Consider the following 18,253-nt stretch of genomic DNA (forward strand, 5'->3'; position numbering starts at 1 on the left):
TGGAAAACAGGAGGGTGCAGGGCCGGGGTAGGAGAGGCGGGAAGTGCGCCCTAGATGGAAACGCTGTTCTCGATCAGCACCGGGTCCAGGTAGTAGTAGGGGACCGGGAGGCACTTGTTGCGCTGGCGGATGTCGTGCGAGATCTGCGCCAGGCGCTGGCGGAAGGCCTCCATGCTCCTCCGCGGGGCCTCCTCCACGAAGTGGATGTCCGGGAAGTGGCCCAGGGGCCGCTGCGGGCGCAGAACCGGGCTGCTGGGGTGGAGCCCGCAGCCCCCACCCCTGCCGTCCGGGCCTGCCCGAGGCCCTGGCCCTCCACCCTGTCCCTTCAGCAGCTTCTCACTCCCTGCTCTCTGCCCTTGACACCACCCCCCGCAACTATCCTTGTGCATCCTCCAGCTCCCAACCCCCCGCCTATGCCCAGAGTCCCCCAACCCCATCCCCACCCCTCACCCTGTCGTCAGGCTCCCGGCTGAGCGTCCAGAGCACCAACAGCACAATGCACGTGGTCCTCACATCCGGCAGCGTGTCCATGAAGGTCTCCGGGGTGGTCAGCCCTTTGGCCTGCATTGGTGGGTTTCGCATGGATGATGGAAAGTTGGGCATCCAGGAGGTGTATTCCAGCTGGAGGTGGGGTAGAGGACGGGCTCTGGGCCAGAGAGCACCGCAGGAGTGCCCTGCCACCAGGCTCTGACCACCCTCTCCCCCATCATTGACTTGGATTCCTGCCTCAGTGGGCTGAGGCTGGGCTGCCTTGGGTTAGGCCAGGGCTGGGGCTGGCTTTGGGGCTGCCTTGAGGTGAAGACTGGAACTGGGGCTGAGGCTGGGGCTGAAGTTGGGGTAGGGTCTGAGTTGGGGGCTGAGGCTGGGAGGCTGGGACTAGGCTTTCGGTGGAGACTGGGGTTGAAGCTGGGGCTCTGGCTGAGACAAGTTGGGGCTGAACTAGGGATTACCGCTGAGGTTGGGTTTGAAGTTGGGCTGGGACTAAGCTTAGGAGGCCTGGGACTGGTGAACACAGGTACCTGGCCTGTGTTGACAGCTGCGTGCCTGGCAGAGCAGGTGTAGATGACAATGGTGACATATCGGATGAGCTCAGGCACCGTTCGCAAGCACGTGGGGAAGCCTACGGGGCAGGGGAAAGCCCAGGCAGTGTCAGTCCTGCCCCAGTCCCGGCTGCCCGGCAGAGGGCGCCACCAAGCCTGGCTTTCCCTGTCCTGCCAACACTCCAAGCCGCCGCATCCACGCTCTCATCCTGCCTGCTTGACCCTCCTGCGGCCACAACCCCTTCTCCCCCAATCCAGACCACAAGACTGGGGGGGGGGCTTGGCAGGCACTGGCCAGATGTCCTCTGGGGCTACTTCTGGTGGAGCCCTCAGATCTCAGATCTTCCAATTCCCCTAGGAGGGCTTCTCTGGTCCCAGGCCTGTGGGGGGGAGAGGAGGGGAGGCAGGGAGGCTTCCCTCCTTTAGAAAGAGTCCTGGCTTTCCTGCCCCGACTCAGCGTGGCTCCCCCTTGGTCCCCTCACCACCTCCAAGACTCTGGGCTCACTCCGAATGGGTTTCCCAGTAGACTGGCTCTCACACCTCGTCCCTACCGAGCCCTCCCTAGCAAGCTGCTTGCCTCTATTTCCTGTTGTCCCACGTGAGCAGGCAGCCCTGGTTGCCATGGTGACCCCGGGTTCCAAAAGCCCAACACATTCAAACCAGACCCGTCACCTTCCTCCCAAACCGCTCCTCCTTCTGGGCTTTCAGCTCAAGGAATGATGCACGCCACCCACTTAGTTGCAAAAGCCTGAAACCTGGAAATCACCCTTGGCCCCACCCTGCCCCCACCCCACCCTCACCACCAAACCCAAATCAATCACCAAGTCCTGTCATTTCTAGCTCCCAACGAGCTCTGGCATTCTCTATGTCCCCAGCAGCCCTCACCCTAAGTCAGGTCCCTGTCACCACCCTCTTGGACACCATAACAACTTCTCAGACTCTCCTGATCATGGGTGCAGCCTAATATTCTAACATACAAATCTGATCTCACAAGCCCCTCAATGATTCCCTGTGGAGTTCACGGTCATTTCAAACTCCTTAACCAGACTGTGAAGCCCCTGCTCATGGCTTCAGCCTTAGTCATTGGGAGCCTGCCCACCTCCCTCCCTAAGCTCCAGCTACACGGAACTGGATCCCAGAACTCACTACGCTCTCTGGCTTTCCAGCCTTTCCATACGCTGCTCTGCTCAGAACTCTCCAGCACCCCCTCAGTCCTCTCTCATCTCCCGGCTAACTACCCCATCTGCAGATCTTAGCTAGGTGTTAGCCAAGAAGTGAAATCCCAGTTAGATCTCAGCTTGCCTCTCCCCATCCCCACCTTCTACCCACCACCCCTCCCCAGGCTGGGTTAGATGCCTTCCCTGGGCTCCTACCGCTCCCTCCCTGGGCTTCCCTCCAAACGGCACCAGTCCTGCTGTAGTGTAACTGCCCGCTTACTCGAGTGAAACACCCCTGACCCCAGATTGTGAACTCCTTGAGGGCAGGCGCCTTCATCAGTCTCATTCCCTTTTGCCTTCTCAATAGCCAGCACAGTGTCACATCGTAGATGCTCACTAAATATTCGTTGAGTGTAGACCCAAGTGGCATGACCTCAGGATGCTCCCCCGCCCTCTCCCGGAGAATGCCAGCTCCCCTCGGGCCCCAACCTCCAGCACACTCTGCCCTTTCCTGTTGGAGCTTACACCCCATTTTTCAGCCCACAGTTTGTTTCTGGGGTGGGGGACTGGGACCCCTCCAGACCTCTGAAGAGATGACAGCCCCTAAGCTCAGACAGGGGCCAATGACCGGCCATGTTTTCCTCCCCAACCTCTCTAAGATGCCCCTGCCCCAGGGGCCAGGGAAGGACCCTGCCAAGTTCTTAGGGCAACGATTTGGCCTCCTGTAGCCCGCAATGAAATATGTTCCCATCCAGCCCAGGAGGGCCCTTGTGGGCCTGCCTGGAGGCGACCCCTCTGCCCCAGGTCCCCAAGGGTGCCCTGGTGCCCAGGCCCATACCTGAGCTTTCGCGCCCTAGGAGGCACTCCTTGAATATCTCCTGCACCCAGGACTGCAATTCCGGGTCACCCTCCACAGCTGTGTCACTCGGGTAATAATAGGTGATGATCTCTGTCACATACCTGACCAGGGGAGAGGGCCTCAGTTTGGATCCTCCCTCCCCTGCCTCAACTGTGCTGCTCTAACCTCCCCCAGGATGTGCTGGCCTTGGCTGGCCCCAGAGCTGCCACAGGCTTGTGGGTGGGCAAGGTCAGGAGATACAAAGAGCTCTCCCTAATAAGGGTCAGGTGAGGTCCACAGGCAGCTCAGAGCCCAGACGGGGTCTGGCCAGCAGACGTGGGCAGGGGGCCAAAGCAAGGCAGGGCACCCGGGCTTAGGGAGCAGGTGTGTGATATACACACAGACCCCGGGATCGTCCCCAGAGCCAAGCCCCTGAATGACACCAGACCCAAGCTCACGTCCTTAAAAACTCCCCACACCCCCTTCAAAAGCCTGGGGTGTCCGCCTTGAGTGCCACCCACTGCTGTCCTGACCTCACCTCTCCAGTGCATCCCACACTGCCAAGCTATCATCACGGTAATAATAGCCAGGCAGATCCTGGACCCCACGCTCCACGAAGTCATTGGGGAGGTAGAGGCTTTCATAGGTGATCTCCGACAGAGCCCTCACCATCACTTCAGCAAAGCCCTCCAGGCCCAGGGACATGCTCTGTTAGGGAGGAGACAGCCCCTGGAGCTGGATGGGCATCCCTGCAAGGCCTTCTCTCAGAATCACACCTGCCTCAGGTCCTCCAGGAGTCTAGCGAGTGCACCTCTAACCCCAGAGCCAGCCTCCCCCACCTCCAGGACCTCTGGCACTCCATGCCAGCACCCCCATCCCCTGCCTCTGCTCCTTTCTAGACTTAGCACCCACTTAACCAGTCCCCTCCCTCAATGCCCCCTTATGATCCAAAGACAAGTGAGAAGTCCTGCCTTTAGTCTAACTGCAAAGGCCAGAGGAAAGCCAATGTCTTGTAGGAGCTGGGGGCAGAAGTCTTACCCTGGCAGAGAGCCCCCCTTCATTGAGGAGGAGGGCCCGCCCGATGCTATTGATCTGGACCGTGTATCGGGTATGGGGGATAAGGAGCTGTGAGAGAAAGCAAGGAGGATGATGAGAGAGGGCCGAAGTTCCCCCAAAGGGCCTCAGCACCCCCCATTCTATAACATCTGACCTCCTCACTTTGGGAAGTCCCCTCCCCAAATCCCCCTCCAGCTGCCTCCCCTGGGCTGACAGGAATCCCTCTGACTGCTAAGTGTGCCAGGAAGGGCAGTGATGCTTCATAGAGGTCCCCTCACCCCAAGCCATACCTTGTAGAGGGGGTGACACATGGGTAGCTGCCTCAGCATGGCCAGGCAGAAGGCCTCAGCGATGAGGTGAGATGCCAACAGGTGGGCGATAGCCTCGTGGCAGTAGAACTCAGCATAGCGCACCCAGGTCTTGGCCAGCAGCCAGTCCCACTCTGAATCGCTGGGCAGGAAGATGGGGCAGTTAGGCCCAGGGGTCTGGCTGAGCTGGGGGTAGGGAAAGAGGGAGGGTTAGGTGAGGGCAGAGACCCCCATACATAAGGGCCCCCACTGCAAGAAAGAGGCAGAAGGGATTCTGAGGAGGTAAAAACGCCACCTCCTGCACTCCAGTCCCTCTGGTCCACTGAGCACACCAGGGCCAACCCCTGCCCCGCAAACTCACTCTCGCTCTTCCCTCTGTGCACAGTACCTTCCTCCTGTCCCTGTCTCCACCTGGCAGCTCCCATGCATCCTTCAAGAACCAGCTCACAAGCTGCCTCCTCTGAGAAGCCTTCCTTACCTCAACCCCATGGCTGCCACATTCAGGTGTTCGGGTTGTGCACTGCACAAGGGTGCCAGCCCCTGGGGGTGGGGGTCACTGAAATCCAGCCTACACTGTTCCACTCACAAGCCAGGAGCATCAGGACTTGGCCAATTCCCCCCAGAGAAGTGCGTTTTTCTAATTCGCACGTGACCCTTGTGGGGACTTCTGAGAAGGAAACATCAGTTCCCCTCCTGCCAGACCAGACTGCCAAGACAGCAGCTGTCTGATTAGTTCAGTATTTCCAACAGAGGCCTGGCCCACAACAGAGTTGGGTTTTTCAAGTGAAATAAACCAGCTTGAGCCACCAGGCACATCCCCATCTGGTCACCTCTGTGCACATACACACAGCATGCACATTCTACACACAGGGGCTTACACACAAGGGCTCCACAGAGACCCACATGCATGCATGGGCGCACAGGCACACACATATGTGTACATGTAGGGATGCACAGCTACTCACCCCAGGCTCACCACAGGCCACACACATAGATAGGGACATCCACAAACACAGGTGTTCATGCACACACGGGGACATACATAAAGGCTACACACAAGCACGCACACTCACATGGACACACGTGCTTACACATAGATGCACACACACAGATGCACACAGGGGATACAAGTATGTACACAGGCACACGCACTCGCACAGGTGCATACACACACACAGATGTTCCCGCACTGGCAACACACTCACGCAGCAGGCCGGCCTGCACCCCAGGCACCTGGATGGCGATGGGCATCATGTTGCCCTCGGGGCTGAAGTGCAGCAGGCAGAGGGGGGCACAGTGGTGCTGCTTCCGGCCGTTGAGCTCGATGGTGGGGATGCCTTCCAAGATGCGGTAGTCTGCCAGGTAAATGTTCCCCTTCTGGGGGGGAGCGGCGGTGGGCGGGCAGATAGGCACCAACACAGGGCACCTGTGACCCATGCCTTGGCCCCCAGGAGCAGTGGTTGGCAGAGATGGGGAAGTGGGAGTGCGGGCGTGGGTGGGACTCATGCAGGTGACAGAGACCGGGATGCCCATGAGGGAGACGGGGGCTGGCAGGGGTCTCCGCTGGACTGGGCCTCACCTCCAGCTCTGCCTGCAGGCACGTTCCCTCACCCAGGAATGGGGACACCATGTCGTCCGTGACGGGGAACTTGTCTGGGATCCGCGTGCAGCGGCGGAACAAGCCTGGGTTGATGCCATTGAGGTACTGGTACCCAAAGAAGCTGTCCTCTGCCCAGTGCTCAGCCACGTACTCTAGGGGGCACGGCGTGGGGGCGTCACACGCTACCCGGTCCCCCTCAGGTACTCAGAGGCATGGGCAGAAGAAGACAGTGGGCACCGAGAGGACTCGGGGAGGAAAATAAAGTCCCCAGCCCCACCTGCAACTGCCGGAGGGGCCCAGGTAACGTTCCCAGGCAGCCGCCAGAGGGCGCGCCCGCCTGACTCGCGACCCCCCGCAGGCTCGCACCCCCTGCCCGGACCTGGGGGCCTGCCCCTCGCACCCAGGCACCGCCTGGCTCCCCGCGTTCGATTTGGGACGCCCCACCCCATACCGGAGATGATAGTCTTGGTGGCAGGGAAAATCTTCTTAATGTCCTTCAGTCTCTTCCACGGCTGCTTGCAGTCCAGCAGTCCGCGCACTTTGAGTGCCAGCGACCTGGGAGATGGGGTTCGAGGGCAGAGCTGTCCGAGGAGCTACCAAGTGCCGGCCGGGACAGTGGCAGGGCTGTCCCAGCCCACGTGGGTCTCAGAATCTCTGAGTCTCAACGTCTCTGGGTCCCACGCGTCAAGGTCTTTGGCTCTCCAGGTCTCTGGTTCTCTAGATCTGTCCTTCCAGCTCCCTCTGCCCGGCCATTCCCACCCCCGGGGTGCTGTCTTGGAGGCAGTCACGAGACGGGGAGAGGGACAGTCTTCGCAGGAACCCTCCCTCACACACACTCACATGGGGGCCAGGCGTAAGAAAAAGGAGGCTGTCTTGAGGAAGGAGAAGCGGAGATTCGAGTTCAGGAACCTGGTGGCCTTAATGTTGATGAGAATCGGGAATCCTGGAATGTAGCCGTTCCACCTGTGGGGAGAAGTGCGGGGCTGGGGCCTGGCACCCAGAGCCCGGGGGATGCAGAGGGAGCCCAGGTGTCAGCCATGGGAGGCACCCAGCACAGCCTTGGGTCCTTACTCAGGCCGATTGGGGTTGCGGTGCCGCCGGACAGGAGGGTGGTAACTGGGAATGTTCACGTAGTTGGGGAGGCCAGGAACAAAGACCCTCCAGCTGCAAAAAGAAGCCAAGAAGGTGAGCCCTGATTTATGTGCACCCTGCAGGGCACAGAGGCCCAGAGCCATCACTGGCTCCCCGACTTCCCGTGGCCCCTGCAGGCCCCCCGGACCCTGCCGTCCTCCCCCTCACTGGTAGAAGTCCTGCTTGGCTCTGATCTCCTCTTGTCTGTGCTGCAGAAGGATGGGGAGCGTGTCATCCGCTGCTGTCTTTCCTGTAGGGAGACCAAGGAGCAGGCTCAAGGGCTGGACCCCCTCCCCTGTCTGCCCCTGCCCACGCCTGCCCACTTTAGGGAGCAGGAGTTCAGCTTCAGTCCCTCAGGTTGGCTCTCGGGGACCTGTGGCCAAGGATGGGGAAGGCCCACCCTGGGAGAGGGAGATGCATCCCCTCCCCAAATCTCAGACAAAAGGACCCGGGACCCACCCTCCTCCCTGACTCTCTACCCCTCGAGCTGGGATCTTCTGTTTCGCGTCTCTCTTCTAACCCACTGAAATGTTAATAACTGACAGCTATTTAACACTTGCTAGGCACCAGTCACTTTCTAAATGCTTTACTTATATTCATAGTTTAAGCCACACGGGAACAACCTTACAAGGCGGATGACCATTATTACAGGCCCACAAACCTTTCTCATAATTCCAAAATATATATACACATATATAGGAGAGAGAGATGAAGATATACGTATATATACATATATTTTATACGTACACATATGTACATAAACATATGTGCAGAGTTCTAAATAAAGTCTGAATTTTAAGACACCTCTGGCCCCAACTACTTTCATGATCATTTTACAAGCAGAAAACAGTCAATATTGCACGGGGAGAAAGCTGGGATCTGACCCGGGGCAGGCCGCTCTTGACCACCGATCCACCACCAGGTGACAAGCACCGACAGTGCAAAGCCTTTCTTAAGCTCCTTTGAGATGTTATCCCATTGCATTCTCACATTGACCCTGTGAAGTAGGTTCTGCTGTGAGCTCCATTTGACAGATGAGGGCACCGAGGCTTAGAAGAATTGGGCAATGTGCCCAGATGTCCAGCTAGGATGTGGTGCAGCTGAGATCCCTGGCTGCAGTCCCCATGCCTGCCGCTGCAGCACCACTGCTTTCCCTCATATTTCCCTTACACGGTCCCCATCGTGTCACCCTCTCCTGCATCTGCCTCAGCTCATATTGTCCTCTGGGTGAACAGTGCCCTTGGAGTTGTGCATCCCAGAGACCCAGCTTGGTTTTATCCCCAGGGCAGAAGCCTTACCCTTTCTAGGGCCCTTGAGTCTAGGTGACTCAAGTCTCCCTGCCCTGGTGTTACGTGGCAGCCACCCCACCCAGCCCCATTCCTGCCCAGCTACCCAGCATCACCCTGCCCATCCCCTGCTTCCATGCCACTCACCTATCACTGTGGGAAGATGCTCTGTGTCCCCATTGAGACCCTCCCCTCAGCATCCCACCCACCCCTAGGCCTGCCCCCTCTGCCCCCTGCTTCTCTTCTCCCCAGCTCGTCCTGTTCCCCCTCACAGGGAAAGATTCTAGTACAGGGAACCAAGAAATGGAAGAGGGGTAGTCAGCCACAGGCAGGATGGAGCTCCAGGCCCCCAGGCACCCTCAGCTCTGCCCTGCCCTCCCATCCACCTCCACAGAAGCTCAGGTGGCGGGGCCAGGGGGTAACATTCAGGGCTCCAGTCCCCATGTAATGGCTACATATTATTAGGAAGCTGATTCAAACCCACCAGACAAAGGGCTCTGGCAGGGGTGGGTGCATGGGTGCTGTCCCTTTCCCATGGGAGCAACCAAGCCACTGGGCGAACAGCTGAGCAGCCTTGGCCAGCACCTCAGAGAAAGCCCGACAGCTGGTCCTGAACAATAGGACCTCCTACTGGCGTGGATGGATCCTTACTGGATTAAGGGGGGGGCCTTTTGGAGTACCAATGAGTCCTGTTAGAGAAATAGGCTGTCCTGTTGGGGTCATAGAGAGTCCTTTGGAGCAACAGAACACCCCCTCATTCTACAAAGCACTTAATTAGGAAACCAGGGCATCGTGATAATATACAAGACCAGAGTGCCATGGAGATCTGTTGAACTAACAGGACTTCTTAGTGGAAAAACAAGGTACCTGGGAACAATGGGGCATCCTACTAGAGTAACAGGTGTGCTGTTGTAGTGGCCACATCCTCCTGAACAAACAGGGAGTCTTTTGGGAGCAGCAGGACATGCTACTGGGCCTGATAAATCAGGCCTCCTATGAGAGTACTGAGGCCTGAACTTAGGGTAACAAGGGGTCTTTTTAGAGCGGCCGCTGGCCTGTGGGTGTGGAGGGAGGACTGTGGGAGTGAGGGGGAGATGCTCTGGGAGTGTTGTCTGCGGCCAGACTCTGGGGTGCTCAGGGCAGTGCCTGTGCCTCACACGTCTCCCTTCCTCCAGCGAGCAGCCCCGCGCTGCGCCCAGGCTGCAGCAGGACTGAGGGTGATGAGTGTGAGAGGCGGGGAGCCCAGGAAGTGGCCCTGGTGGGGCCGGCGCCTGGCTGGCTGGATGGGAGCCTGGGGGTGGCTGTGCTGGGGCCACCAGGCTGGAGTGAGGGACCTCACAGCATGGGACGGCATGGCGAAGGCTCACCTGTCGCCTCCCGGAGCGCCAGGGTCTCATAGCCATCCATCCACTGGTAGGCGGGGAAGTGGTAGGTGCGGCCGCTGGGGGCACAGATCTGCACGTAGCTGCAGTACCAGGGGCTCTTGGGGAAGAAGGAGTAGCGCTCTTTGTGCAGGCGGATGATGATGAGCTCCCCCAGGTCCTGCTGGCACTGGACAGTATACTCATCCACCTGGGCGGGACACAGGGCCGCTGAGCAGGCAGGACCCAGCCTTGGCCCCTCAGGCCTCCCACTGGTCTGGCCCCTCACCCAGGCCCTGCTCATGCTGGGCGATGCTCACCTCCCTGGACTGAGATGGATAGAAAGGCAGGATACCGATCTGATCCTCGGGCTCCCCTCTGACCCCTCCAACTTGGCTGTCCCCTGATGGATCTACCCAGGGCTGGATGGGACCCCAGCCCCTCCCTCTCTCCATCCAGCTCCTGAGGTCCTGTCCTCTCCCACACCCTTCACCAGTCATCTGAGGCTGCAGGAATCATGCAGACCCCCAGGGGCTCGTGTACAAAGGAGTTGAAGTGGGGCCCAGGGCCTCCTAAGCCTCCTACAGTCTTAGAGTGGGTAGAGATGGTCCAGCCAGCCCATTTATCAAGGAAGATGTGGACATTCAGAAATGGCCACATACATAGAGTGACCTATTAAGGTCACATAGCAGCAGTGACTGGGCCAGACACAAAATCAGGTCTGAGGGCTGAGGGCCCACAGAGGATGCTTTCCATCACGGGGCAGGCAGATCCCCACTGGCCAGGCTGGTCTGATGCCATTTCAAGTCACAGACAATCCAATGCAAATTTAAGTCAGTTATGTTGCAACTTAACTTAGGAAGAGTGAGTAAGACTAGGAGAGACAGGGATGAGGGAGAGGGGGACAGAGGCGATGGAAAGGAGAGGTGAAGGGGGCAGGAGAGGTTGAGATGGGAGGGATGTGGGATGAGTGATGAGAGAGAAGGGAGAGACGAGGGAGGCTGAAAAGGATAAGGGGACAGATAAGGAAGGATGGCCTAGAGACCAGGGCCCAGGACAGAGCTGGGAGCCAGCTCCGGGGTCAGCATCAGGCCACCCATGGAGCGCACACGTTGAGAGCTCGCCCACAGAACCCCGACCCCCGTCTGGCCTGGCTTCCTCCCTGCCCTCCCCCAGCTACCCGTGCCCCCACTCACTGCCCCGGTTGCAAAATCTCTCCCAAAGTGGTTCAGCAGCTGCTTCTGGCTCTCTCCTTGGGTCCCCACGATGGTCAGCGAGATGGAGTCTGTTGTTCCCGAAAAGAGGTCAGTGCCTGTGGCCACCCTGACTTTGTAGGTGGCCATGGCTGCTCCTCAGGAGGCAAGAAGGGGCCTTAATCCCGGACACTGTGCAGGGGCCACGTGGGGGCCCAAGGCAGGCAGGAGAGTGGTGGATATGGCCAGCCTCCGAGGTGGAGGGATGGGGCAGGACGACTGGGCCCGCCAGCCGCCCGGAGCCTGGAGGAGCTGCTGCCCTCAGTGGGCCGGGACACGAGCCGGGCAGGTCGGGGTGGGGCCAAGCTGGTGGCGGGTGAGCCGGCGTCTGGTCTCCAGGCCCTCTGGGAGCTGGTGGCAGGGAGGAGCAGCAGGCAGGGCACTGGGCCTGCCTCTGAGAGGGCGGGTAGAAGATGCCTGGATGAAGGAGCCTTTAGGGTGGGGGAGCCAGTCCAGCCTGAGCCAGGGCCCTGGGGAAGTGGGGGAGGGGGCTGGGCGAGGCCCCAGATCTTTATCAGTCTAATAAGCTCCTTCCTCCTGCCTGCCCCTATTGTCTGCAGTGCTGGGCACCCCTGCTAAGCAGGACCGTGGGCAGTGGGTGACCTGCGTTGGTCTGGGGCCCCAATGGCTGGGGGTAGCGGCACTAACCTGCTGTCCAGCTGGCCTGCTGCCTGGCCATTCCTCTTTGGGAAATGGGGCAGGCAGTGGCTGCTGTGAAAAGGCCGGCCCATCCTTCTGCCCCAGGACCCAGAGTCCATGACCGGAAGGGTGGTGGGTGCTGAAGCTATGGCTCAAATGGGCACAGAGAGGCCCTAGAGACTCTACAGGGAGAGACGATCAGGCACAGGAGAAGGGGTGTCTGTTGCTTCCTGCAGGGCCAGGATCAGCTGAGGAGGGACTGGGGTTGAATACAGACTTAGGAGACAGTCGGAGTGAAACTTGGGGCATGAGAATTAAGCTAAGGAATGGATAAATAATTTGTGGCATAATCAGAACATAGAATGCTACCCAGGAATAAAACAAATAACAAGAAAATGAACAGCAGTGTGGATGAATTTCCGAAAGATGATATTGATGAAAGAAGCAAGACATTAGAGAGGACATGCTCTATTATTCCATTGATAGGAACTTCCAGAACCAGCAAACTCAGCAACTCTTTATTCGAGTCAGACTAGTGAGCACCTCTGCAGTGGGGGAGCCATGTCACAGCAGGAAATGTTCTATATCTTGATCTGGGAGGTTTATAGGGCACTTTATGCATTTTATTGTATCTTTGTTTTCCTTCAATTTAATAAAGTACACACCCTCACCTGGAAAAAAAAAAAAAGAAAAAGAAAAAGTATGAGGCCAGGAAGAAGGGCTGGAATCAGGGCCGGGCGCCAGTGGGACTGGGCTTGTTGGGAACTGGGTCATTCCTTCCCTGCCTGCCTCCCTTCCTTCTTTCCTTCGGCAGATGATTACTAAGCATGATGCACAGTGTCTCAGGCACTGTTCTAGGCACCGTAGATAGAAAGAAGAAATGAAACATACACGGTGCTTGCTGAATAGCTGGAAGAGAAGGACAAGAAACAGTAAACAATAATTTATTCACTGTATTTTGGATATTAAGGGCTCTGAAGAAAATAAACCTGGGGTGGGAGGGGGTGGGATCGGGGACTAGTTTCTGACAGGATCACAGAAGTCAGCGCAATAAGGGCTGGGATGGGTCAGGCTTTGGGACAGGAAGGAGGTGACAGGATTAAGATGAGGAGCAATGACCAGAGAGGGTCGGAGTTATACTCTCTGCAGATGACGTTTGGAACCCAGAGAGAGTGAAGAGTCACATTCCTGTCCCCTTTTTCTGAACCTGCCCTCTTCCCTTCCGCCTGCCAGGGGCAGCTCCTGCCAACCAGGAAGCGTCAGCCCCAGTTTCCTCCCTGGTGGCACCCTTCTGTCACTATTGAGGGAAGGTCACACAGTGCCTGGGCCAAGTTAGGGTTAAAGGGGGTTGGGATTCTGAGATGGAGAGAAGGTGCAGTAGGTTTGGGATCGGATGAGGAAAGGGGATGAGACTGCAGTTCAGGTTTAGTTTAGGGATAGGGATATGGTTGGAGTTAGGGGTTAAAATGATCTTCTCAAGACCCAAATCTGCTCACATCACCCCCTAGACCCCACCCTGACCCCCAATCAAGCCTGGCAGTGGCTTCTCCTTGCCTTAGGGACAATGACATTGTCCCTCCACATGACCCCATGACCTGCCTCTTTGGCTTTGTCCCCCATCATGTTCCCCTTTGCTGTCTTCTGTCGGGACTGTGTGCCTTTCATTCATTCATCAGCAGACACTAACTGAGCCCCTACTGTGCACCCAGCCCTGTGTCAGGCCCTGAGAGTACAGTGTAGCCAAAGCAAAGCCCTGCTCTCACGGCGCTTACATTCCAGTGAAGGAAACTGACAGTATTACCTAGCAACCAAATAAATTAAACAGTATGGTAAATAGTGATTAATGCTGAAGAGAAAAAATAAAGCAGGGAGGGATAATATAAAGTATAGGAAGCAAATGTTAGACACAGAGTGGCCAGGAAAAAGCTCTTTGGGAAGGGGACTTTTGCGTAAAGACTTGAAAGAAGTGAGATCAAGCTCCTTCCCACCCCAGGGCCTTGGCACGTGCTGTTCCCTTTCTATGTCTTGGACCTGGTTGATGCTTCCTCTTCTCTCTGAGCTTAGCTCAATAATTGCTTTTTCGAGGAAGGCCAAATTTAACTATTAATAGCTCTCACAGCACTGTAGCTACTAACATCTTTGATTGATGTCCATTTTCCCTAGTCAATTAAACTGTCCACAATTTAGTTTGGTTTTCTCCTCATCTCCTGGCATAGTACCTGGTACCCGAGAGACTCTCAGAACATGAATCTTAACAGTTGGATGGGTTAGTAATGAGGGTTGGAAGGGTTAGGGATAAGAAGAAGGTCGGGGATGGAGACTGAACCACCCATGGGTTTGGAATTAGGATGAAGATTCAGAGAGGAGAGCTCGGTTGGGTTAAGGGTAAGGGAGGGGCAGGGAGTGGTGGGGGATGGGGTCGAGGAGCTGGAGGTTGGAGAGGGGAGAAGGCTCAGGATGAGGGTCATGGCTGAGCTCTGGCTGACTGGCAGGAATGTCTCATCGCCTGGGCACAATACTGTCCTAGGCTGAGGACAGGAGCTGTCAGGCCGGTCAAGCACGCCTTCCTGGGCTCTGCTCAGTCACCCCGATGACTCTTGGGGAACACTGGGAGCCTCAAGATGCAAATTTGCAATCTTAGGATGCAAATTCCATACAGCTCTCCCAGCCTCCTGCTTCCTATATGCTCTTCCCCTTCCCTGGAGACTCTGCCCCCAGGGGGCTGCTAAGGCTTGGCAGGGAGCCAGGCATTGGCTTGGGCAAGTTGAGGCTCAGGGACTTGGGAAACTGCACTGCCAGGCCCCTCTGGGATGCGGAGTCCTGGGGCATATTGGGTGAGAGGCCCAAACTTAACCTTTCTAATCCAGTGGTAAGATCTCTCTGTGTGGAGGCGAGGAGCAGGCAAGGGCAAATAGGTGGCCTGGAGGACAGGGTAGTAGGGGAAGGCTTTGGGGAAACAGAGAAGGAGACTGAAATGTAGAAGAGGATGGATGTGACCACAGCGGCAAGATCTACCTCCATCCCCCAAAAGCTGCTTCTGCAAGTCACAACCCACTATCCTTAGAGCTCCCCCGAGCCAATCCCTCTCCCAGAAAAGCAGGAGTGGCAGCTCTGGGTTTGACGAGGGCTTAAGTCTGGAGTGGGAATTAGGTTCCCAAGGAAAGTAGTGATGGAGGTGGGGATGCTGGGGATGTGAATGTGGCTGGGACCATGGAAGGGATTAACGTGAGGATGTAAGTGGGGCACTCCCCAGTTACTACCAAAAGGTGGACACATGACTCTTGGTAGGTGCTCTTTGGGCTGAAGAACAGGTTCTCCTGGACCAGGGGTGGGACTCTGAGAGCAGGAGAGGCTCCTGGGAAGGATGCACGCTTGCTGGGGTGGCTCATGACAGGCCACCCACGCAGGAAGCCAGGTCCTCACTGCTAGGCACCCCTGCCCCCCACCGCCTTGCCCCACCCCAACCCCTGCAAGGCAGGGAGCAACTCCTGGGGCTGCATTCCCTTAGGACACAGAGAAAAAAACCAAATTGGGTTACTCCCCTGCTTAAAATTCACCAGAGCTTAAACCAGTGCTGTCTTTAGAATCAAATCGAAGGACCTCCCCGACTACAGGACCCTGCATGACCCGACACCTTTTCTAGCCACTCTGGCCTTCTCTGTTCCTTGAACATGTGCCCTTCAGGGCCCTTGCACTTGCCCCATCCTTGGTCTGTAACTCCTTTCCCCAAGTTGTTTCAAGAGTGTTTTGCTCCTGTCATCCAGGTCTCAACTCAAGTGTCACCTCCTCAGACCTGAGCACCGTACCTAATGTTGTCCCCACCCCCACCTCCAGCCTATTTGCTCACCCCTGGTTGTATCTCCCGACTGCACTCACTACCGCCTGAAAGGATTATCTGTTTATGTGTTTATTGTCGTCTCTCCACCACCTGTGAGCCGGTGGAAGCAGGGGTTGTGCCTGGGGGGTTCATAGCCACTTCCCCGAAGTCAACAACTGTCCTTTTTGGAAAAAAATTTTGTTTTATTGAAACATATTGCTTGTACATGTTTATGGGGTACAGAGTTATATCTCAATATGTGTACACATTGTGTGATGATCCATTCAGGGTCAGCATACTCATGCTTGCAAAACCCAATCATTTCTTTGTGACGTGCACATTTGAGCCCTTCTCTTCTACTCGTTCGGTAACATGCAATAAATCATTGTTAATTATAGATTCCTGAGTTGACTGTACTCCAGTAGGACTAATTTTTCCTATCTGGCTGTAATTGCGTGTCCATTAACCAGTCCTGAGGCAAGCAGATCCTAGAACATCAATGCTGGAAGGGACTTTCCATGTCTTTTCATGCCACCCATTTATCTGACAGGTTTGGGCCACCAAGGAGGAGGAACTTGCTCAAGCCAGTTGGGGAAAGAGGGCCATACCAGTCAGCCTTTCCAATTGACCAAAAACCATGGAGGGGTCCAGAGTACAAGCTGCAGAAAGCCCCCTGGCAGGGCTCCCGCAACTTGTTATGATCCCCTTCCCCATGTCCTGTCCCACAGCTGTCCAGAGTCAGAGCAGAAGTCCTCTGTGCAGCCAGGTATGTCTCCCCAATAAATCTCTCTCCAAGCTGGCTTTCTGGGAAAACAGATTCCAGTGATCCACCCTGGTCCCTCCCTCTCTGGCTCAGGGGCATTTTTAGGATGGGCTCATCTTCAGTGCTACTACGTCTGTGCAAGCCAATGAGTGTTCATGTTCTTGGGGGCACACCACCGTGCCCTGCCCTGATCGCTGCTAGTTCCAAGTCAAGACCAGGGTTGAAGCGGCCCACCCATCCAGCCTCGGCCACTGCCCTGCTGGCCACAAGGGGGCGCTTCTGGGTATTTCTTACTCCTTTGATTTTGTTCTAAGGTGAACAAAATCTGATGATTTGTGCTAAATTCTTAGGTTGGGATCTGCAGGTGAGATTCCCCAAACACACCTCTTTGTGCACAACCGTGTGGGAATCCTCTTCTCCCAGGATCACAGACTCAGGAAGTGAAAATCCAACAGCCAAAGCCAGTCTCCCCCCTGCCCCCTTTCACACACAAGCACGCGCATGAGCGCGTGTGTGCACACACTGCAGCAAAGCCTGAAGGGGTTTGGTTGAACAGGGAGAAGATTCTTAGGCTGGAAGGGGATGGGGAAAGGGATTGACAGTGTATTTTCCCAGGTCTGTGGGACAGTGGCTGCTCCAAAATTTCCACATAGCAGGCGCTCTGGGTTGGCAATTTAGTTAGGCAGGAAATGTGGTTACATCTAGAGCTTTCCATGGAGCTGTGCTGGTACCACAAGCATTTTTTGTTTTCTTTGATGCCGGCAGCCCAGGCTAAGGCAGCTGGCAGATCCCCACTGACTGGAAGAGCAGACGTTGTTGATGGTCTACAGTGGGGCCGAGAGATTTTGCAGCCCAGCAAAGCCCTTGTCCATGAGGCTCTGGGGTGGTGGGGGTGGGGGGGGTGATGGGTGGGGGGAGGTCACTGGTTATCCTGACACTAAAGCCATCTGATTCACCTGCCACCAGCACCATAGATGGAGGAACAGTTACCCTGTCATTGTTCAAAGATACTGTGACTCTGGATAGAGAGAGGCCCTGACCAGTGTTCGGTCAGGCACAGAATTTGACTCCAGTAGCAGAAGAGGTAAGGTGGGCTGGATCTGAGGTCTAGAGAAGCAGGAAACCGGGAAGGTGTTGGGCGGCTGTGGAGAGAGAAGACATGGGTGCCTGAATGAGGGCTGCACAAACCTCTATTTGTAAGGGCTATGGGGTGGAAAGGGAGAAAAATCACACTCCGCAGCTTACCAGCCATTTTAGTCAGCATAGGCTAGCTTTTGCCACAATAACAAAGAATTCCAACATTTCGATGGCTCACACGGCAAAAGTTTATTTCTCACTCAGTTCCTCATCCAACTCAGGCAGCAGCGGCCTCTGCTCTGATCCCTCAGGTGCCCACGCTGATGCAAGCACCACCTCAGCACATGCTTCCAGAATCGGGAGAAGAGAGAACTCTGGAGGGTCTTCACACCAGCCTGGAGATGACCCACATCATTTCTCCTCCTGACATGGCCACAATGCATGTTATGACTCTGCCCATCCAAAGAGGGCCAGAGGCTGAATCTTCCAGAAGAACTGGATTTCAGCGGCAACACTGACAACTACCACACCCAGAAGCTGGATTATGAGGCTTTGCAAAATACCCACTTTTTTCCTATCTGTCCCTTAAGTCAAATATTCCTTCACCTCCTGATGACATGCTTGGAGGTGAAGGCAGGAATACATGGCTTGGCTAGGTGGCGAGATGAGCTGGGAGACTTCCTGTCTGCAGAACAGCTGATCCATGGATTCATGGTGGCTCCCACTTTCTGCAATTCCCTGGCACCCTCCACCCCACCTCACCTCCCCCTGCCACACACCAAAACATGAAAATGAAGTGGGAGCCAAATATGTTGGTTTTTATTGAACTCGCTGGGCTCCAGGACAAAAAGAAAAAATGGGATGAAAGTGGGTAGGATGAGAGCTGGAGAGAGATCCCCACATACACGTCCAGGCCAGGGAGCCTAC

At 56.3% G+C, this 18,253-nt stretch overlaps 1 protein-coding gene across 1 annotated transcript; it reads right to left on the reverse strand.

Annotated features, from left to right (window-relative positions):
* Positions 1–21: 21 nt before the first annotated feature.
* ALOX12B (arachidonate 12-lipoxygenase, 12R type) lies at positions 22–11,120 on the reverse strand. The gene is made up of 15 exons (XM_063112266.1): positions 10,974–11,120; positions 9,784–9,988; positions 7,299–7,380; positions 7,071–7,163; positions 6,840–6,962; positions 6,451–6,554; positions 5,979–6,151; positions 5,633–5,776; positions 4,382–4,585; positions 4,074–4,160; positions 3,574–3,743; positions 3,036–3,157; positions 1,020–1,120; positions 451–621; positions 22–230 (listed from the first exon to the last, which is right to left on the reverse strand). The coding sequence occupies exons 1-15, from the start codon at positions 11,118–11,120 to the stop codon at positions 51–53; spliced, it is 2,106 nt and encodes a 701-aa protein (XP_062968336.1). The 3' UTR covers positions 22–50.
* Positions 11,121–18,253: the final 7,133 nt, after the last annotated feature.

The sequence above is a fragment of the Cynocephalus volans genome, chromosome 10 (genome assembly GCF_027409185.1).
Source record: "Cynocephalus volans isolate mCynVol1 chromosome 10, mCynVol1.pri, whole genome shotgun sequence".
In the NCBI taxonomy this organism is placed as follows: Eukaryota; Metazoa; Chordata; class Mammalia; order Dermoptera; family Cynocephalidae; genus Cynocephalus; species Cynocephalus volans.